At 41.1% G+C, this 23,068-nt stretch overlaps 2 protein-coding genes and 1 long non-coding RNA gene across 4 annotated transcripts in view; 1 reads left to right on the forward strand and 2 right to left on the reverse strand.

The window, feature by feature from the left end:
• Positions 1-12,963, reverse strand: part of LOC144989075 (protein NLRC3-like) — a 97,902-nt gene extending 84,939 nt beyond the window's left edge. Inside the window, exons 1-4 of one of the 2 annotated variants that reach the window (XM_078941001.1) lie at positions 12,829-12,963; positions 11,942-12,075; positions 11,710-11,859; positions 9,809-9,931 (exon numbers count right to left, since the gene is read on the reverse strand). In XM_078941001.1, the coding sequence (XP_078797127.1) occupies positions 9,809-9,931; positions 11,710-11,859; positions 11,942-12,030 (362 nt within the window). In that variant the 5' untranslated portion in view covers positions 12,031-12,075; positions 12,829-12,963. The remainder of the gene's footprint in view (positions 1-9,808; positions 9,932-11,709; positions 11,860-11,941; positions 12,076-12,828) is intronic. The other variant, XM_078941002.1, reaches the window with a different exon arrangement.
• LOC144988990 (NLR family CARD domain-containing protein 3-like) overlaps positions 1-23,068 on the reverse strand; it is a 204,704-nt gene that overhangs the window by 144,197 nt on the left and 37,439 nt on the right. The gene's annotated exons all lie outside the window — the stretch shown is intronic.
• LOC111948912 (uncharacterized) lies at positions 1,673-5,896 on the forward strand. Its single transcript, XR_013653724.1, has 2 exons — positions 1,673-2,566; positions 3,536-5,896. It is a non-coding gene; the product is annotated as an uncharacterized LOC111948912 (long non-coding RNA).

Raw genomic sequence — 23,068 nt, forward strand, 5'->3', positions numbered from 1 at the left:
GTGTCTGGTCCAGCAGACCTCTGGGCGTTAACTCTTCATGGAGTCTTCCTCATGGCAGCCATTGTGAGACAGAGCAGCTGGTGGCCAGGAGGAGGGATGGTCATGTTGTTCTGAGCCTCAAACAGCCTAGAGGTCATTGGCTGCATCTAGAATGGAGGTGTGACTGTCACAGGCAGGTGATGATGTACTGTAGTTGGAGATCACCTGGATGCTCTGTCACATGTGGCGGGAATCTCTGCTGTTCTGGAAGTGGATTCTCTGAGCATGTGGCACAAAGGTGGAAGTTTCTTCATATTCTGATGATTCAAAGCTGGAAAAGAGTTTAGTTTGTCTGATCAGGAAACTGAAAATGAGGACGTCAGCGGAGCAGAAAGAGGAGGAACACCGTCAACAATCATGTTGGAGCTCCAACAGGCATTTTCCTGACTCAGCAAAAACATCTGGTTGTTTTTCTTTGTTCTGTCCAGCAGCTGAACAAATGGAAGAAGGTTGGAGGTTCAGTGGACCAAGAGCTGGATCATCTAAAGGAAAACGGGCTCCACACACAACATCTATGTGAGGATTATTCTGGAATTACTGGCTCCATTTGTCTGAATTACGGCTGATAAATTCACATGAATAATGAGGTCAGGAGAGAAAATCTCTATTTTCTTGATGGTTTCTATTGAATAGAGTGATTCCAATCAGACTAGTGAAATATTCTGAATGTTTCTGAATATCCATTGATTCATGACTTCTGATCAGTTCTTCTTTCTGTAACTATGATCTAAATGGACTTTAATGAAAGACCATGTGATGTTTCCATTGATGCTAAAGCTGACCAATCATCTTATTGATTACAACACGAGCGCTTTCTGTGTCTAAAATCAGTCCCAGAAGAGTTCAACCATGACTTCAATGGCTGAGCTAAGCTCCTCCCCCTTTGTGTGTCTTTGTGTGTGTGTGTTTCTTGTGTGTTCCCCTGACTGCAGCAGTGTGTCGTCAACAAGAAGCTGATTCCTAGAGAAAAGTGAGAGTTTCAGCTCTAAGGGGTCTGAAGTCCATCTGAGAAGATCACTAACTCATCAGTCCTGCTGTCCCTGAAGACCGGCTTCATGTTCAGAACCAGCTTCAGGTTCTGGGCTGGGATTGGATGTGTTGTGGTGGCAGGAAAGCAGGTTCAGACCCGGATCAAAGCAGAATGTAGAAAGTGTCAAAGTGTCAGTCAGACTCCCAGACAGAATGTTCCAGATCAGCATTTATTGGTGATTTCTTGATGTTCTTCATCAAAGTTCTGTCTATCTGGTAAAAACTTGGATTCATTCAGTCTTTCCCGTATGGACAGATTTCTTTGACGTCTTTTCTTTTCATGTAAATTCAGTCAAACATGTTGATCCTTCATGATGTGGATGACTTGATATGAAACAGGGTTTTCTGCATCAGGAACATGTGAGAGGAAACCTGCTGTTCCTCAGCTGAGCTTCATCATTCCATCTCAGCAGCAGATGAGGAGGATGTGCTGCTGGAAAATCGGCCTCACAGACTCAGTTTGCAGCTTCTGCTTTCAGCTTTGACTTCTAGTTTCTGGAGAAACAGGAAAAAGAAACAGGAAATCTCCACACCACTCTAGAACCATCTAGAACAGTATTATGGGATGTTTTTCAGCTGAATCACTGGGATCCATCTTCATGTTAACATAAAGTGATCGTGTCAGATGAAAGAGTTTCCTTCATGTCAGAATAGGATCCCAGATCTCCCATCAGGCCTTGCAGCTCCTGACTTTGTGATGAGTTCCTGCAGAAACTCTTGGAAATCTCCTGTTGATTCTCTCCCAGTTGACATCCATGGAGATTTTCACTGCTGTTGTTCAACTGTAGAGTTTGTCACAGACGCTCAAACTCATGAAGAGTTCAGCTGGAAGTTGAGAAGGAGGCTTTGAAACCAGCAGCAGTTTGAGTCCATTCTGATGTTCCATTCATGTTTCTGCTACAACAAGCCTTTATTTTGAAAGAGCCAGTGGGGCAGAAACAATAGAAGGAGGAGATTACCAACCCCCCCCCTGGAATGTTGCCCCCTGTGCAGTGGACTAGTGGGGGCAGGGACGGCTGAACCAATCACAGAAGACTGTTGCAGCTTTCCCTCCAAAAGTCAACCAATCAGATGTTGTTGTTTGGATTCTTTGTCTTGAAGTTTCCCATGTGGAAGCTTCCAGAGTCTTTTCTGTTTGGTCTGCAGGCTGAGCAGAACTGACTCCTGCAGGATCACAGGAACTTTCAGGAAAATCTCCAACCAGGAGAAAAGTTCTGTTTGAACCTTTTTGCTGTGATTGTGAGACTAGCAGATGATCGATCGGAGCTGCAGTGAAGAGGACGGCGGTGTTTGTGGGAGTTGGAGCTGAAGATCGGAGCAGGAACCATGTCTTCCCTTCAGTCTCTGAGAGAGTTGATCAGCGAGCGACTAGCTGCTGCTGCTGAAGAAATCTGCAGACTCTGTGAAGGAACCATCGTCCAGTACGAGGAGGAGCTCTGTCGTCAGCGCAGACTGCTGGATGTCATCTGGAAACCACACCTGCAGCTCCACCACATAGGTATGTTACCTTCTACAAAGCAGTGAAGCTCTCTGAAGCTGCTTGGGTCAGGCACCGGGGCTTGCTTGAGGTGACGAGGCACCGGCTGGGTGGTGGGCAGCTCCTTGGTCCTGGCTCCCTCCTTGGCCTGGGTCTTAGTGTCTGGCTTCCAGTGGCACCAATGGCTGCCACCCAGTACAGCGCAGCGCCTGTCATGTGGCTCAGGGCCCTAATGGCGGGGTTCCCCCTTGCTCCCGGATGCCGGAAGGGGGGCCCCCTCACCTGGCTGGTTGGTTCCCCTGCTCGAGCCAATACAGGTCCACTTGAGTTGGTTCTGTCATGTTGGTAAAGCCGCTTGTATAGGTTGTGCTTCTAGCTGCATTAACAACATCAAAGAACCAACTCAAGTGGACCCAAGTCTGCAGTACACTTCACCTGAAGGCCACAAACAACTGCTTCCAGGATAGCGAGGTTTGAGTATTAGCCAGAGAGAAAGGATGGTTTTAGCGAGGAGTGAAAGATGCCATATTTGTCAAGAAAGATAAACAGTATCTTAATAAGACTGGTGGTCTCAGGTTTAAATCAGTCCCAGACAAACAAACCAGTTTCACTTAGGTCATTAACAGCTGAAAGAGATTACCAGGTTGGGGAGGGTAGCCACTGTCTTCCCAACTACAGCTGAGAACAAAGGACTTCTAAAGACCTAAAACCATTTAGTCTAAATAGACAATACTATCCAGATTCAGGTCTGACTCCTCCCCCAGGAGCACATTTAAACTAGCTCTTTCACCCGCTATTTCAGAATTGACAATTTGGGTAAGAGGTGAAACTTTTTCAAATTTGAAAATGATAATGTCCACATGGCATTTTTAATCCTACTTCTGTGAGTCTTCACAGACAATTGGTGTTTTAAGATGATCAGTTAATAGTGAATATTAACAACACACAAAACCCTAAAACATAAAAATGTCTCATTTTGTGTTTCTGCAGTCCTCCCCCAGCATTGGGTGACTGAAGATGAAAATCTCTTCAACCAGCAAAGGAACTTCAGAGTTGAACTGGAGTAACCGGACCCTCCGCTTTATAAAGAGGAACCGGAGGAACCACAACCATCAACGATTAAAGAGGAGCAAGAAGGGTTCTACAACAGTCAGCTTGATCTGAAGCAGGAGACTGATACCTTGATGGAGATACCAACTTATGAGGAAGATGAGAAAAGTAAAGTAGATCTAAACAACCAACAGTGGAACTTCAGAGTGGAACATGAGGAACCAGAACCTCCACAAACTGTAGAGGAACAACAACTTCCACAGATTAAAGATAGACTACAGAAACCAGAACCACCACTGATTAAAGAGGAGCCAGAGGAACTCTGCATCAGTCAGGATGAAGAGCAGATTGATCTGAAGCAGGAGACTGATACCTTGATGGAGATTCCTACGTATGAGGAAGATGAGAACAGTGAAGCAGATCTAAACAATCAACAGAGCTTTAATGTAACTGATAGTCAGGATGAAGAAGGAAACCAAGATGAAGAATCAACATCAACTACAGATGAAGAGACAGACCCACAGAATAGAGATCAGAGGAAGAGGAGAGACAGAAGTCTTGTCCAAAGTGTGGACAGCTCTCACATGTCAGAAAGTCAGTGTGACTCTGATGTTAGTGAAAAATCAAAGAAGGACGATTTGGTTAAGAAACACAAAGAATCTCCAGCGCAGAATTTTTTTTCCTTTTTGAAGTCTGGTGAAAGCTCAAGAATCACTATCAAACCTTTTCATGTAGGATTTCATACAGGAGAGAAACAATTTTCATGTAAAGAATGCGGTGGAAGTTTTAGTCAAATATCTGATCTCATAAGACACATGAGAACTCACACAGGAGAAAAGCCTTTTTCTTGTAAAGAATGTGACAAAAGTTTTAATCGTATATCTCATCTCAAAACACACATGAGAACTCACACAGGAGAAAAGCCTTTTTCATGTGAAGAATGTGACAAAAGTTTTAATCGTATATCTCATCTCAAAACACACATGAGAACTCACACAGGAGAAAAGCCTTTTTCTTGTAAAGAATGTGACAAAAGTTTTAATCGTATATCTCATCTCAAAACACACATGAGAACTCACACAGGAGAAAAGCCTTTTTCTTGTATAGAATGTGCTAAAGGTTTTAGTGATTTGTCTAGTCTAAAAAAACACACAAGAACTCATACAGGAGAAAAGCCTTTTTCTTGTAAAGAATGTGACAAAAGTTTCAGTCAAATATCTAATCTTAAAACACACATGAGAATTCACACAGGAGAAAAGCCTTTTTCTTGTAAAGAATGTAAAAAAAGTTTTAGTCTTGTTCATAATCTCAAAACACACATGAGAACTCACACAGGAGAAAAGCCTTTTTGTTGTAAAGAATGTGACAAAAGTTTTAATCGTATATCTCATCTCAAAACACACATGATAATTCACAAGAGAAAAACATTTTGAAACAGTTTAATAAAGGATTCATTAAAAACTAAGCGCAAGAAAACTTGGAGCAGAGAACTTGTGCAGTAAAAACATGGGGTTTACATGAGCAGAGGAAGAGATTTGGAAAAAGTACAAATTTTCTTCCATAAAGACGGAAACTAGTATTTTATTTGAAATTATGATTTTTAGAATTAAATATTTCAAGCCTTGTTTTTATGTTGCCAAATAAGCATGGAATATACCGCTAATGTACCTTTTTTGAAAGCCCAAACTACTAAACATTCAATCCCATTCACCCCCATTCACACACTGATGGCAGCTGTGCTGTCTCACACTGGCACTAACCTATAACCACCAGGATCAATGTGGGGTTCAGTTTTGTCCAATGACACTTTGACACATGGACGGGCAAAGTGGTAATTGAACCTGTGATCTTCTGATCAGAGGTCAACCACTCTACCTCTGCAGCAAATCCAATCACTTTGGTTTTCGTATTTCAGATAATTTAAATATTTTCATTTTTTAAAATATTTTAATTATCTTTTAGTTTGTTCATGTGTGTGTTACCATGACAACACAAGAAAGATTTTGTAAACGTCTTTAATTCTGACACTTTTTATGTAATAAGTGAACATTTGATTATTAATTTAAACAAAAAGTAGTAACTGCAGTTTATATTTTTTTAGACCAAGTTAAGTGAGGAAAAAAAATTCCTAAAAATGTATTCAGGAAGAGGCTGATAAAGAACCAGACTGGTGTTTGTGTCTGGTGTTCTTGTTATTCCTGTTTTCTAGTAGACATTAGAACTGTTCCTCTGTTTTTTATTTTGGGTCTCATTGTTCTGTTCCAATCTTATCTATTAGGAATAAAGTGGGTGTGAACATCAGTCAGAAGTGTGGAGTCTTTCTCACAGTGTGGGTTTCTGATGTTTGTTGATTAGTTGATGTTATTCATTTTTAGTGCCACATCTGCCACTTTAAATACGAAGGACTGCATTCACTATAAAACACATTTTTTCAATAATCCATCCATCTTCCTCCGCTTATCCGGGACCGGGTTGCGGGGGCAGCAGTCTAAGTAGAGATTCCCAGACTTCCCTAACCCTGACCACTTCCTCCAGCTCCTGGTTTTGTTTGCACTTGTTGAGTTTCAGGTACAAAATAATTTTTTGAGCACAAAATCTTTCAGGTTTTTTGCTCAAAACAGCAAGTGTTGCACATGGAACAATGGCTCAGAAATCCCATCATAGTAGGTTGGTAATGTGATCAGCAAAAGTATTTTCACATGTTATATACTTATCTGCACAAATAAGTAGTAAGAAATGTGTTCAAAATTCTTAATGACTGATGAAAATACTGTAGAAGGAACTCCAGAGGAAGGACAAGGAAGTGAAAGAGGGGAAAGATGAATTTACCAGAATCTCTGAAGAAAAATCCAAACTGGAAGATGAAAAGAAGCGGCTTCAGGATGAAGTTTCCGAACTGAAACAGCAGCATAATGACGTCTGTGAACTGGCTGTTCAATTCAACCATGTACTGAGTAAACTGGGACCTCTTTGAGAAGAAACAAAGGAGGTCAGAGAGGAAAGAACCAGACTGACAGATCTGCGGAAACCGTCAGACACTGCAGACTGAATACCATGAGATCACAATCTCTGGGTTGCTCGGGTCGCGTGCCGGGGCTGGCTTGCGGAGACGGGACGCCAGTCGGGTGGTGGGCGGCTCATGGGTTCTGGGGGCCCTGGCTTCGTACTTGGCCCTTGTCTCGGTGTCCTGCGCCCGGTGGCCCCCATGGCTGTCGCCTGGTCTGTCCCTGTCTGCTTCATCCCTCCTCCTGACCCACAGTGGATTGATGGGCAGATATTTTCCGCTCATCTTTGTGGTAGATTTTCACCTTTGATGTAACATTTGTCTTTCCAGCAGATCTGGTATAAACGTTACAGCTTAAAATAATAACTTAATAACTCAGTGCTTGTATCCCCCACTTTTTCACCTTTCTTCCTTTTACTCTCTTCCACCCCCACACATTCTTTCCCTCTCCCTCCCTACACACACTAAATGTAACAAATAAATAAAAAATAATACGACAAAAATTGTGAATTGAAGAAACAAAAACATTGTTGCAATTCTCTCTTCTAGTTGTCAAAAATAAAACAGGCTATAAAAAATAAAATAAAAATAAATAAAAAATAAATAAATCAAAAAATATCAATCCATCCATCCATCTTTTATCCATCCATCCATCTTTTATCCATCCATCCATCCATCCATCCATCCATCCATCTATCCATCTTTTATCAATCCATCCATCCATCCATCCATCCATCCATCTATCCATCCATCCATCCATCCATCCATCCATCCATCCATCCATCTTTTATCAATCCATCCATCCATCCATCCATCCATCCATCCATCCATCCATCTTTTATCAATCCATCCATCCATCCATCCATCCATCCATCTATCCATCTTTTATCAATCCATCCATCCATCCATCCATCCATCCATCTTTTATCAATCCATCCATCCATCCATCCATCTATCCATCCATCCATCCATCCATCCATCCATCCATCCATCTATCCATCTTTTATCAATCCATCCATCCATCCATCCATCCATCCATCCATCCATCCATCCATCTTTTATCCATCCATTCATCCATCCATCCATCCATCCATCCATCCATCCATCCATCCATCCATCCATCCATCCATCCATCCATCCTTCCATCCATCCATCCATCCATCCATCCATCCATCCATCCATCCATCCATCCATCCATCCATCCATCCATCAACCGTCCACCTATCAACTATCCATCCACATGTGAGCGAGTGCGGACTAACCGATAGATTTTCACAATGAAAAACAAACATTTCAAATGAAAACTTTTACAAAAGAAGAATCTGATTTTCTGAAGCGAGATCAGGAACACCAGGAGCACCAACATCAAAGTTGTCAGGTCCTCGCTGGAGCATGTGGAGGACAGCAGTAGATCCTGTAAACCCAGACTTACCCTCACCCATGGTCCTGCTCTCAGAGCTTAGTGTTTCTTATCTTTATTCTGTGGATTTGTCTAACTGTCCCTTTGTTTTGCATTATCAGCTGAAATGGCGATGGACTTGACTGATTTTGCTCACATTGAAGGCATTTATTCAAGGCGACCTGATCTAATTAGCCTGCCTGGTCTGTATATAACAGACAGGGATCTGCTGCAGCAGCAGACACCTCTCCTCAAAGACCGTCTGTGCTGATCTTCAACCACAAGTCCTCTCTGAATTCGTCGGTGGAAACTCAAAGTAAGTCAGGTTGTCACTGTAAAATTGTTTTCTCCAGAGCAGTCATGAAGACCCTGTCCGCCTGCTTCCTGTTGGTAGTGCTGTCTGCTGTAGGACACACAGAGGCTCAGTTTCAGAGGCAAGTGGTCGGCGCCATGCAGCCTGGGCAGTGCCGGGAAAAAATGACAGATTTAGATAAGTTAATTCTTCTCTAAGAGTTCTGGTAAATCGCCTGTCCGTCCTGGGGGAGGATCCCTCCTTCATGTGGGCACCCCTGAGGTTTCTTCGTTTTTTCCGGAATCCGTTTTTTTTGGGAGTTTTTCCTTACCGCGAAGGGGGGTCTAAGGGCAGGGATGCCAGTATAGCTTAGTCAGTTTGTTAGTTCATTTTAGTATTTTCCTATTGAACTCTTTGTATTCGTGATCCTTTTAAGTTCATGTTTTACTTCGAAGCCCATCAAGACGACTGTTGTTGTGATTTTGGGCTATACAAATAAAATTGAATTGAATTGAATTGAATCAAGAAATTAATCTGTACTTCATCTGCAGACACAGTTCATGTGTGACAGATGCTTGATGCAAAAACTGAAATAAATGAAGCGCACAAACTTCATCTTTTCCTTTATTTCACTATCAAAGCTTTTCTTAATGTATTGCTAATGGAATGAAGCTACATAACAGGAGAACCTGATTGAAATGTGATTTAAAAAAAAGACAAGGAAGCTGCTGCTTGATCGGGAGGAAGAGGAGGAGCTAAAGAGGAGCAGGGATGCTGGGAGTGGGACTGGAATTCAGACTGAATCCAACATTTAGGGACAAAAATGGCGTCTTCCAGAAATAAATCCATGTTTCAGAAACAGGAACATTCTTGAAAGTCTACCCGGCAACAACTGGGGTTTGGATGAGGAGAAGAAGAAATGTTCCCATTTAGAGAGAATAACCGAAATCCACAGCTGGAGGCTGCAGACTGGACTCTCTGTGTGACCTGTTGACCTCTGCAAACACCAAAGCATCAGAGTGTTGGAGGATCTGCTTCTTCATGAACAGCTGATGGACTTTGACATGAACACAGACTGAGCTGTTTAGTCTGGAATAACATGACATGTTTGGATCAACAGTTTCCAGCTTTCAGCATTTTCTGTCAGTCAATCCAGACTTTTTTCTAGAAAAGCTGATTCCAATTCTCCATGTAGAAATGGAGAAAGTCCAACTAGAACAATGTGATGTTTGGAAAGCATGAAAATCTGAATCCTAGGAGTCTGCAGTGATTCTTCTCATTAGACTGGAGCTGCTGTCAGTCAGAGTCAGCAGTCAACATGTTTTCTTCTCCAACATCTCTGATGTCTCTCAGAGACTCTCAGAAGACTCAACTGAAAAGATCTCATCACACACATGATGCTCCAAGTGAGTCTGATCAGAGAGATCCAGAACTGAACCAGACCTCAAGTCCTTCATCTGAAAACTGTTGATCATCTGAACTAGAATCCAGCCTCCAAAAACTCTGACAAACACTCACTGTTCCACTGCTGAATGGATGTCCTTGAAGTTAGGAACCCAATCCCTTGACTTGTCACTCCTAAAGGATCCACAGCTGGATCCTGGTCCAGATCCAGATCCAGGTCCAAGTCTTTGTTGGATCCTCAATAAAAAAAAAAAAACATTTGCTTTATAAAAACGAATGTCTTTTGTATGGAGTGATATTTCTGCCACCATGTTGAACACAAAACTTTCTAAGTTTTTTGCTCAAAAAAACATTTTTTTGCTAAAAATTATTTTTTTTTTGCTTTCAAAAATTTTTTTTGCGTGTGCAAAACACATTTTTTTACGTGCGTTGTCTCAAATCTCGCTTTTGTCCTATCTTTGATTTTGCTGACTACTTTGAGCGCGACTTAGCGTGATATGACTGCCACTGACATCGCCAAAAAGAAATTCGCATGCGTTGTGTGTCATCTCACCTTTTTCCTATCTTTGCTAAGTTAAGTTTCGGTTTGATGTGACCAAGCTGCCATCAAACAGCTGCTGATTGGTCCAGATTCTAACCAATCAAGTGTCTCTGTCTCATATTGACGGTGCTCCGAGGCTGACATTGACTTTGCACTTTGTGTCGGTTCTGTTCATACAGGGTTCTGCCGTTTTCAACCACTCTGGCCCGTTTGTCTCAGAGTAAAACCCAGAAGAAGCAGCAAAGCAACTAAAATAAAACAGAGCTTAGTATGTATTCATGTCAGTGTAGAGACCAACGTGTTTAAAACGTCTGCAGCAAAAAAAAAATAAAATAAAAAAAAAAAACGTCCGAGCTCCGACTCCATCCAGCCGGAAGAAGTTAAACTTTTTAAGATTTGTATCTGAACTTTTGTTTTATTTTAATAAATAATTGTTGAAATATTAAGAGAAAATAGCATTTTTGATGAATAACATTTTTAAACTTTGGACAAACGCTCACAAGTTCTAAAACATGAGACACTGGTGAAAATTTACATAAAAGTTAAAAATGCTTCCTCTGATAAATGCATTGAGTCTCCTGTGGTGAGCCATCATTCTTTTGCTTATTACTGCTGTTCATCTGATCCCAAACACGTGTGCAGCATAAAATAATATGTGCTTTAAATTTTTTATTGTTTTGTTTTGACAAACAGACCTTAAAGAAAATCACACTTTTGACTAATATTTTGCTCTGCAGGATTCACAGATCACACAGACCTGTTGATGTAATATCAGCAGATAAACATGACAGTTTCAGGAGATCCTCAGCCATAAATTCACAAATCTGACTTCATACAAATGAACGAATGCTAAAAAAAAAAAGAAAGTACGAATTATTCTGAATTATTTAAAAAATGAAAACGTCTTCATCCAAAAATGAGGGTAAAAAGAGCTGGTTCAGCCTCTGAGCCTCGTTAGCAGACACCATGTTGGATTCATATGGCGATTTGATTGGTTAGAATCTGGACCAATCAGCAGCTGTTTGATGGCAGCTTGGTCACGTCAAACCGAAACTTAACTTAGCAAAGATAGGAAAAAGGTGAGATGACACACAACGCATGCGAATTTCTTTTTGGCGATACCAGTGGCAGTCATATCACGCTAAATCGCGCTCAAAGTAGTCAGCAAAATCAAAGAGAAGACAAAAGCGAGATTTGACACAACGCACGTAAAAAAAATGTGTTTTGCACACGCAAAAAACGTTTTTGAAAGCAAAAAAAAAATTTTTTAGCAAAAAAAAATTTTTTTGAGCAAAAAACGTAGAAAGTTTTGTGTTCAACTTAGAAAGTTTTGTGTGCAACATGGTGGCAGAAATATCACTCCATACTTTTGTTCTGATCTGCAGTGAAATGCCTCCTTATAAAAGATGTGTGACATGAATTCAAAACATGCATCTGACACACTAACTTACGTATCTGATGGTTATACACTCACTGTTTCACTCTTGAATGACTGTTTTTGCATGCATTTAAATAATCCTCTGTGTCAGTACTTTTGGAACCCCAGCTGGATCCAGATCCAGATCCAGATCCAGATCCAGATCCAGGTCCAGATCCAGATCCAGATCCAGGTCCAGGTTGGTTCCTGTGAAGAATGAAGGTTGCTGGTGTGAGTCCTGAGCTCTGACATGGAGAAGATCATGGACAGTTGGAGATGTTCATCTCACCTCTGAGCTTTGCTCTGGTTGTCATGGTTACCATCTCTGATTTTCTTAGAGGGAGGGGCTCCCTCCTGTGGTTCCTCCCACTGATCCATGCTGCTGGATTGACTGGATCCACATCAGCTCTCACACACCTTCACCTGCAGAGGAAACCCTCCTCATCATCATCAGAGGAAGCGGCCATCAGCTGCTGCACTTCTGCTCTCCCTCCACCAGGTGGAGACATGGAGCTGCAGCAGCAACATTTCCATTCAGTCACTTTGAAACAGAAACAACAAACTTCCTGTTTCTACACTTCAGGAAACATGAAGCATCAAGAAAAACAGACAGAAATCAAAGAATGAGGAGAAACGAAAGAAAGACATGAATTCTTCCTCTCAAAGCTCCAACAGAGACTTTCTCATGACATTTGACCTCCACACAGGTTTGGATGGAGGAGATCAGGAAGGTTTGGAGTCAGATCTAAAACCTTTGACCTCCAGAGCTTCATGATGTTTGTGTTTCTGACAGAAACTCTTTCTTCTTTCTGGTTCTGGAAAGTTCTGACAGGAAGCAGCAGTCAGCTGATCTGAACCACTTTGATGAGTCAGCATTTTCACTTCTGTAAACATCAACAGTTTGTTCTGTGAAAATCTACAATAAAAAAATTTATTTGTTTCAATTTTCTTCATAAATCAGTGAAACAGAAACTGATCAATAAGTGAGAATTGATCCTCAGTTGTTGATCAGTAATGAGATCAAATCTGTAAACAGCAGAGAGATGAGAGTTTGCAGAGAAAGAAGAAGATCTTCTCTAAACATTCAGAGACAAACAGTCAAGTTAGTGAAGACAAAGTTCCAGAAACAAAGAAAGTAGATTTTCCATAAAGGTCTTTAGATTCGTCTTTTCTCACCGTGTGAAGCAGCTGCAGCTCAGATCAGAGATTCTGCTTCTTCCTCTTCTGCTTTGCTTTAAGAACTCATCACTTCCTCATGTTGTGTTGATTCTGCTGAGTCTTGTTTGTCGTCACTGTTTAGGTTTGTGTCTTCAGATCAGCTGTTTAGAGAAATAGAAAGAAAAACTCCTTTTCTTCTGGTCTCTTTCTTTTCAGTCAGGCTTTTGCTTTGGACCAATCAGCTTCAGCCTTTCTCCTGAAAGCTTCTGCAGGATTTGATCACATGACCTCTGACCCAGTGGCTCCTCTTCCTCACACTGAGCTGTTGTTTGTGAGGAAGATGCAGAGAAGATGAAGATTCATGTTGATCTTTCCTCTATTGTCTCCACATCTCAGCTCCTGGTGTCTGTTCTGGATCCAAACAAGTTCTGGATCTAAACAGATTCTGGATCCAAACAGATTCTGGATCCAAACAGATTCTGGATCCAAACAGATTCTGGATCCAAACAGGTTCTGGTTTCAAACTTTTCTCTCTTTTTTCTGAACTGAAACAAAGTGAATTCACAAAAAAGCTGTAGATGATTTCCCAGAATGCTCTGGGTTCTGAGGGTTTGATCAGGATTCATCTCTGATTCCTGAACCCAGCAGATGTGATGGAAGGGGGCGGGGCTTCAGAGTGATTGACAGGTTGATGCAGACATCTTCTTGGAGGTGATCTGCCTCTCAGATGCTGCAGGATGTTTGTGGATCGTCCTGCAGACTCTGGATCCATGAGGACAGGATGAAGATGAGGGTGGATCCTGCTCTTCATCCTGATGCAGTGGGAGTGCTGCTCTGACAGGAAGTGAAGCAGAAACTGAAGGAAGCAGCAGAACCAGACGTTCTAGGAAGAAAGCAGAGCCTTCTGGGTCTGAAGGTTCTGGCCAATCAGAAAGAAGCAGATCAGAATCAGCAGAAAGTTGGAGAACAAACATGGACGTTTTGAGGCGGAGCTTCATCTGTGATGAAGAGGAGGGTCCTAACAGAGGAGAAGACAGAGCAACATGTCAGTGACAGAAAACTGTTTGCTTTCCTTCAGCTGCAGATGCTGTTTCTCACAGATTCCTGTTGAAACCTGCAGCTCCTCCTGCTGTGGAACAGGCTCCTCCTCCTCAGTGGGCGTGGCCTCACATATTCCTGTCAACATGCATTCTGATGGCTGAAACATAGAGAGAACCACACAGAGAACAGCCCTGCTTCTCTTCTCTCTCCCCCTCAAAGCTCTCAGAGCGCCGTCAACCGTCACGCACACACTGGATTGAACGTGCACGTGTGTGAGCGTGTGCATGAAGGTCTGTCATTGCACCCAGAATCAAAGAGCTTTATCTGAGCAGAACATCCTTCACTTTCAAAGCTCCTTTCAGTTCTCTCTAAGGTCAAAGGTCGCTACACATCCCCCCTTTCTCAAAGACTCTTTGGTGTTTCTTTCAGCTCAGTGCGCCTCCTAGTGTTTGGTGGTGGAACAGCTCTGCTGTAGCTTTGTTTTTTCTTCATGGAGGATCCAGATGTGCAGAAGAAACAGGAGACACTGATCCAGATGTTTGTTTGTCTTCTGGTAGGAAAAGCGGGAATCTCCTTCATTCATTCATGAGAGTCAACAATTAGATGATAAAGCTTTTGGTTACCTGAAGAAAGTCGTAGATAAATATAAAATTTAGGATAGTCATGAATTTATTGGTAAATATAAATAAATCCACATACACATGTAAGTAATACAGTTTTAATTACTCTTCAAAATAAACAGACATATTAGCACTTTGGTTCTTATTCTCTCTTATTTATAGTTTACCATCACAAGTGAAGATCATTAAAAAATCCATAGGTATTAGTAAAATAGACTAACAAAGATTAAGTAAATATTAATTACATACGAAGGCATAACATTACAGATCAAGTATCAAAATTATTTGCATACTTTCCTTAAAAACTGATTACTTCGGAAATTATAATTAAAAATCAAAAGACAAATAATCATCAGTAACCCTTCATATCACTGACATTTAAATGAAATGGTCTGACTTAACGTCACAAAAAAGACACGTCAATGAATTCTTTTTTAAAAGCACAAAACAGTAAAGAGAGGCACAGTGTCCAGAAATTTGAACAGTTGTGGCACAGCGGCCTGGAAGTACAGAAACAGAAGTAAAATGGTAAATGTCTTTGGAAGATTCCAAGGACGAAATGCTCCACACAAATGAAATGTGGGCGTATCCATTAGAACAAATGTCTCATGTACCTTTTTGAAGATCAGGACATAAATCAATTCAAACAGGAAGGTTGTTTTCGGAGAGTTCTCTGTCTTCAAGGATGGAGGCTGAAGACATTTAGAGTCAGAGCTCCCAAGGTGCCTCCATCCTGCTGGTTTCCAGCTCTGCAGGATGAACAGCTCCACATGAGGCCTATGGGGGCAAAAACGGTCAGCTCCTGGGTTCAGACGGAAGAGCAGGAACTAAAGAGGAGCAGGAATGGTGGGAGTGGGACTTGTTTTTGAACGGTTTTTCAGAATAAAAGCACACATTTTAGGATCAGAGGTAAAAACTAACAACTTACTTTGAATTTTTTCTTTTCTTATTGAAATAAAGCAGAAATCTGTTCTCTCAAACTCTTTCAATGTTCTTTTTTGATCATTTCTAAACATTATTCTGAGTATTAGAACCATAGAATCACTTAGAATCATCATTGCCGTGTAACCCGGAACCCGACTTCCGGTTCCGGGTTACACGGCAGGACGCGTGGCGTGCCTCTCTGCGAATACAACTATCTTCAAATTACTTAAGAAGTTGATTTTCTCCAAAAAGAGAGCTGACCATGCCCCCGAAGAAACCCCAGGAATATGAAGAACTCAAAAAGACTCTTGACATTATTCAAGAAACGCTGAAAAGTTTTATGGATCAAGTGTCGGCTAAGCTAACGCCACTTTGGGAGATGATGGAAGAGTTCCGAAGATTTCGGGCTCAAAACGAGCAGCGAGAAAACCGGGTCGAGATTCTAGAGAAAAGACTGGACGATGTGGAACAGCAAGTAATCATGAATAATGTCATTCTCACTGGAGTACCAATCAAGCCTCGAGCGAAGCTGAATTCAGCTGGAGCTAGCACTGCTAATGCTAGCGCTAGCGTAGCTAGCAGTGCTAATACGGAGATTGATGCGTCGCTGGAACAGCAAATACATTCATTTCTCACATCTAAAGGGATTTCCCTGGATCTCAATACCATCGAGACCTGCCACCTGCTCCCCAGGAGAAAGGAGACGGATAAACCAGCGATCCTCATCAGGTTTGTGAATCATAAACACAAGCTAGCTCTGATGAATCAACGCAAAAACCTGAAAGGTTCGGCTGCTTATCTGAACGACCATCTGACCAGAAGGAATGCTGAAATCTCAAAACATGCACGGCTTCTCAGGAAGCGTAAGCAGATTGAGAACACTTGGGTTAAAGGCTGCAGGATCTACGTCAAACCACTCGGTCCACCGGACCGGTCCAAGGTTGTGGTTGTGAACACCATGAAAGACTTTGAAAAGTGTTTGATCACGGACGTCTGAGCCAACATGCAGTAATAAATCAAAGAGCCAAATAATTTGAAGAAATATGACACGTGGATTCATCACTTTACGTAACCTGAATAACAGCAGAGTTCTGACCTGCAGACAACTTGACCTCCACTTTCACTGTCGCTGATATCAGCTGAAGAAGGATATGGACCTGAATCTAATGTCTGCAGACATAACATCGAAGAGAACTAGAAACTCTGCTTTGAACCCAGGAGATCAGCTGTTATCAGTAAAAAAAGAAATACCAACCTTGGACAATCGACAGTTATGGACCCTTTTTACTTTCCCCCTAAGGCATTACCTTATTATAAAAAAAATAAATAAAAAATAAAAAAATACAAAAAAATATTTAAAAAAAAAGTAAAACAAATGATTAATCACTTATTGAAAATTGTTAAATTGATTGACTTTTAATGATATTACTACACTTTCTCCAAAAATTGATAAATTGATTCAAAAATCTTTCCTAATGTAGCATTATTTTGCACGTTTTTAACTTTTGATACTTGATGAAATTTTTGCTATGAAAATTCCTGAAACAGTGTTGTGTCTACTTTACTGATATAGTATTATGTTTTATTCATATGAATGACTTTTATAAGTAACACAATCTGCATATATTTCAGATGACTGATCTGCATTTGCCATGTTGATTTCTAAAATAGTTATTTTTGACGTAATACTTAAGTAATTCATCTTTGTCATGTGCTTTATCGATATCTTATGATTTTAATTCTGTCTGATTAAAAACTGGGAACCGGATATTGATAAATCATGTAATAAAATGGTTACAGTATAATCGGGGTGGGATTATATAAATTCGCTTCCTTCCACTCCCTTTCAAGCAATATTTATTAATATGTCTAATTATCCTAAGTTTGATTAGTTACTGTATGAATGTACAACTGATGATTATATTGCTGTTGTGTATTATTTCTACTTAATTGCTTGAAATAAACCATTTCAAATCAAATCAAATTTTGGTCATTTTGTGATTCATAAACTCATTTTTGTCCATTAAAAATAGAACATTTGAAAAGAATCAAATGATCAAATTCAAATAAAAATCAAACATCAAAGTCAGAGACATAAGAGCTCATATCTTCACCAATTCTTTCATAAGGTGTTTCATAAGGAATTCTCTCGCTAAGCTCTCGCCTTTTGCCCCGATCTGCACGGTAAATGTTAGAATTTGAAAACTGAGAGAGAACGGTTTGACTGGAGAGCAGTTGCGCGTTAACTTTATCTTCGTTTTGGGAAAAAAAAACATCTTGGTGAGTTCCCCTTTTTCTGCTTAATGGCGACGAAAAAAACAAGTCCGAAGCAAGCTCCAACTTTGCAGCCGTCGGCCATGATGAGCGAGCATGACTATTCCCAGATGGACGTCGCTTCTAGTGTGAAAAGGAAACCACCACCTACTCCCACAAAGTCCACAGGACCACCTTAGAAGGTGAAAACGGGACAGGAGTCTACTTCCAGATCTGAAGATGCGGTTTTGGCTGCAATTGAAAGGCTAACGTCCAAAATAGAAGATTTTGGAAGTCAGCTGCGTGAAAACACCGTAATGGTGGCAAACATCTCCCGGCTCGTTGAGATGAATGCGGCTGAAATAAAAGACTGCAAAACGAAGATCGCAACGTTGGAAAGAGAAATCCCAAGGATAGTGATAGTTGCAGATCTGGAAAGATAGAAATGAAGATGAAACTTGAAAATTCATGGACTGAAAGAAAAAGATGAGGAGAACATCAGGGAACATGTGGTTGGAATCCTGTCCAAAATCGCACCACAGTGGGCAGACGTGATGGACACGACGGTGGACACGGTTCATGGACTGGGGAGGAGGGAGGAAGGAAGACATCGCCAGGTGATCCTGCAGTTTGTCACGAGGCGCCATAGAGATGCTCTCTGGAAGATCACCAAGAACTGCAGACCTGCAGAGACCTGGGGATCCGCTTCAAGGAGGACTTCAGCAAAGCAGACCGAGAAGCTGGAGCGGCCGTCTGGTCCAAGATGGAGCGGGAAAAAGGGAAGAACGTCTATTACAGGGGCCATGTGGGACACATCAACAGGACTAGAGTCACTGTGGAGTGAAATATTAACAAGGAGGCGACCTACCTATTAAAGAGTTCATATCGTTTTGTTTAAATTGTTTTTTATTCTAGTTATTCTAAGTTCTAACATTTGAGTCATTTTGTTTACATAATAGAGCAAATCTAAGTTAAGTATTTTATCCTTTATTTTTACATTTTACCTTTTTTTTTTAGGAATTTTTTCTAAGATGCGAAAGGTTTTAATTAATATGGTTATATAATTTGTTATAACAATTTATATTGTTTTCCAGTGAAACATTTTCATGAAAATCATCATATAATGGTAAAATTCTCAGTTTCATATTTAGTAAATAGTTAGGGGCGCAGCTAACCCTTAGTTTAAGACACCACAACATCTTAAATTTTCTCGTATTTTTGTTGTTTACATCCTTCTGTGTTTTATTTTATGTCTTTAAGTTCTGTGTGGTCTTTCATTTCGTTAAATACTAGGGCTATTAGGGATTCTGTTAAAAGAAAATCACTTTTTTTATTTTGCAAAAGCCAAAAAGTTCATTGTTGTTGTCTACAAGAAACTCACTCCAACGAGACTGATGAGAAGTTTTGGGCCAATCAGTGGGGAGATAAAATCCTTTTCTCTCATGGCACCGATCGGTCAGCAGGGGGCGCTATATTACTGAATAGTTTTTCTGGCAAGCTTTTAGTTACAAAAAGAGATGGTTCTGGTCACTGGTTAATTTGTGTTTTTATGAAAGATGATAAATTTGTTATTCTGGGAAATGTATATGGATATAACTCTGCAGCGCAAAACAAAATCATGTTTTCAGATTTTACAAATTCTGTTAAAGAGCTTAACCAAAGATATCCTGGCAATAAACTCATCATTGGAGGTGATTTTAATATGGTGGAAGATGAATACCTTGACAGATTTCCCTCAGCGGCATCAGCAAATTTCGAAAAAAAATTCAAAATGAAACTTTGGATAGCAAGGTTCGTCGCTATATAGCTTTTCACAACTGTTTTTTACTAAAGTAGGTGCGGAAGGAAGCAAAAACAGACCGACTAGGCCGCCATCTTGGAACCCCCCTCAGGAAAGCTGGAAGATTCAAATGAAATGGTTCAGTCCAACATTTGAGATTGTTGCTGTCAGACCTGCAGACCATGAAAACGGTCAGAAACAGCAGGAATAGCGGTTGTTTTCATGTCTGATGAGGGTTTTTACATCAACTGAATGGGATTTTTGTCATCCAGAACATTTGACATCAGTGATCAAGAAGAACCAATCAGAGCTTTTCTGCGAATCCACGCTTGTAATGAGCTGTTTCCACCAGCAGGGGGCGACAATGTTCAGCTCCTGCTCCAACTTGAAGCAGTGGTAGGAAAAGTGACGTCACATCCTCCATGTTTATGAAAGAATTGGTGAAGATATGAGCCCTTCATGTCTCTGACTTTGATGTTTGATTTTTATTTGAATTTGATCATTTGATTCTTTTCAAATGTTCTATTTTTAATGGACAAAAATGAGTTTATGAATCAAAAAATGACCAAAATGATGATTCTAAGTGATTCTATGGTTCTGATACTCAGAATAATGTTTAGAAATGATCAAAAAAGGACATTGAAGGAGTTTGAGAGAACAGATTTCTGCTTTATTTCAATAAGAAAAGAACAAATTCAAAGTTAGTTGTTAGTTTTTACCTCTGATAATCCTAAAATGTGTGCTTTTATTGTGAAAAGCCTTTTTCAAAGTGGATCCAGGAGCTAAATGGAGCTGAGAGTCTGGATGGAGTAGAAACTGGTTTCTCTCTAAATGGGAACATTTCTTCTTCTCCTCATCCAAACCCCAGTTGTTGCCGGGTAGACTTTCAGGAATGTTCCCGTTTCTGAAACATGGATTTATTTCTGGAAGACGCCATTTTTGTCCCTAAATGTTGGATTCAGTGTGAATTCCAGTCCCACTCCCAGCATTCCTGCTCCTCTTTAGCTCCTCCTCTTCCTCCTGATCAAAGTTTGAAGCCCAGAGCCAAAAGTGCGTCTGCAGCTGCTTCTGCTCCAGCAGCCGCTCCCTCTGCTCCTCCTGCCTCTCCTCCTCTGGGAGCTCCTGCATCCTCCTGACTCCTCCCTGTCCTCCAGCATCATCAGGAGGCTTTCAAAAGGCTTTCTGGAAGGTTCCAAAGCAGAAACTTTCATCATTTGAAGATGGAGGAAGACTCCAACACTGACAGACAGACAGGAAGTCTCCTGGTTTTTCTGCTTCAGAAGGTTTCTGGGAAACTGCAGAGTTTTCTTTGTGGAGCTAAAGAGCTGCTGTCAGTCTGCTTTGGTCCATCAGGAATGAAGGTCAGGACTGAGAGGAACCTGAAGAAAGTGACTCTTCATCATCTGCTGCTGAAGAAGACAGAGGAAGATCCACTGTGAGAGCAGCTGCAGAAAGCTTTCTGCTGTTTTTCTCCTCTGAGAGAGTTTGGAGTTCCCAGCAGTTTGAGTGGAGCTGAAGCAGCAGAGCTGAAACAGACGTTCTTCTGCTCCCATTCAGCATGAACGGACAGATCCACTGAAGGCCTGAAGGCCTGAAGCTCTGGCTTCCAACACGTCTGCATGGATCCAAGCGTGTGCAGTGTGTGCTGACATGCTGTTCTCTGAGGAACATGTTGGTGTCTGACTGGATCTGAGGACACAAACAGCTGCTGACATCTGAGAGGGTCAAGCTGCAGAGTGGCTCCTCAAAGCTCACGTCTCTGCTGCTTCTGTCTGGATCCACCACTAAAAGGACTGTCCAGAGTCGCTCCTGATCCGGTTCCAGTCTTTCTGGCTCCAACTTCTCTTTGCTGTCAGGAAGCCTTCATGTTCTCTGCCTTCCTCACATTTCTGTCTTCTCTCTGGGCTTGAAGCCCAAAAGGAGCTGAAAGCTGCTGACTTCAGTCTGATCCCATGTTCTGGATCATCCGTGTTCCTGAAACACGCTGCTGGAGCCGTGATCAGAGGAACCGGAGAACTTCCCAGAACATGCAGACACATGTGGAACTGTTCTGATCATCTGTGTGTGTTGACAGTGAAGGAGAGCTTTGTCTTTGAAAAACCTTTATTGACTCTGACAGAGTTTCAGCTTGAATCCATGTGGTTTTCATTCTTCCATTGAAGTCGTCTCCAGAAACTAAAGATCTGCTGAATCAATGCTCCTCTGAGAACTTTGGAGCTTTTCTCTGCATCTGTTCCACACTTGAATGTGCAGAAGATCAAAGCGCCGGACGCTCTGAGCTTCAGCGTTCCAGTCAGCAGCTGCTGAACCAAAGCCAGCAGCAGGTGAGGATCTGGGCCTCAAAGCAAACGGACAGAAAGATGAATGGTTCCGATGTCTCCTGGACACATCCATTGGGAGGGGCTCTGGCATGTCCCCTCAGGGTGGAGGCCCCCGGTGAAAACCCAGGACATGCTGGGGAGACGAAGCTCCGCCCACCTCTTCACATTTGAATCAAACCATTCCTGGAGATTTTGGTCAAATGTCATTTACCACCCAAAACTACGGCGAGGAATATTTATTGTGTAATAACTTTTTTATATTCCTATTTCAAAAATATATTATGTCAAATAAACAGGGTTGTTGGTTGTTCCCTGCAGTATTTTATCTTCAGTATTTCAATCACTAGACGGCTAACATGGTCGAGTGAAAACCTAGCTTAAAATACCACCAACTCCCTCAAACTGGTCTTCAATTATATATATATATAATAGTTGTCCCCTGACTTCGCCCATAAGTGGCCGGGATAGGCTCCAGCAGCCCCGTGACCCCGAAAGGGAAAACGGTCAAGAAAATGAATGAATATATATATAATGAACATCTGATATGCTCTATTGTAAAGGACATGTTTGCTCTTTGTGTCATTGCCGTAACATTGAACCTTTTTAAGATTTTGAGAACTGATGAGCTGCAGGAACCATGTTGATGAAGACCAGACTGGTGATGTGAGAACAACGGAGCTTGATCTAAAAGAGTTTAGGATTGCAGGAAACAGATTGATATTACAAATTAGCCTTTAATTGAAAGCTTTGAGTCCTAACTATAATTGATAGTATTTTTTTCCTTAGTTCTAATTCATACATTGATGTAGGAATGTTTCTTGTCCTTGACTTCCTAGATATGTTGGTATTTGAAGAATATTATTTCATGAATCTGGTTTACACAATATTGTTTTTTTCCTTGCACCATTTGCAAAATGTGTTGTCCTTGCTGTGACCAAAGGTGGAAAGCTTGTTGACAGCTTTGGGTCTGAGTTAGATGATCATGTGTTTCAGGATGTAGTTAAGGATCCTTCTGTCGGAGTATTAACCACCAAATATGCCACTGGTTTGTGTGAATTACATTTTTAATTTTTTTGATAAAAGAACTTGTTTGATGTCTTCTTTCAGATTCTGTTCCTATGCTACAATCTTCTGAGCAATCATCAATCATCCCTTGATTCATCTGATTCTCAAGACATCGTCGTCTATTCAGAGTCCATCCAGTAAACGGCTACGGCTGGACTCAGAGGCCAAGCACGTAAGAATTATTATAATCAAATAATTATTTTTAAGGATATGAACCTGTAAAATAAATATTGCTTAAATTGCTGAAATTAGTC

The sequence above is a fragment of the Oryzias latipes genome, chromosome 2 (assembly GCF_053564925.1).
Source record: "Oryzias latipes strain Hd-rR chromosome 2, Olatipes_Hd-rR_3.1".
Classification (NCBI taxonomy): Eukaryota; Metazoa; Chordata; class Actinopteri; order Beloniformes; family Adrianichthyidae; genus Oryzias; species Oryzias latipes.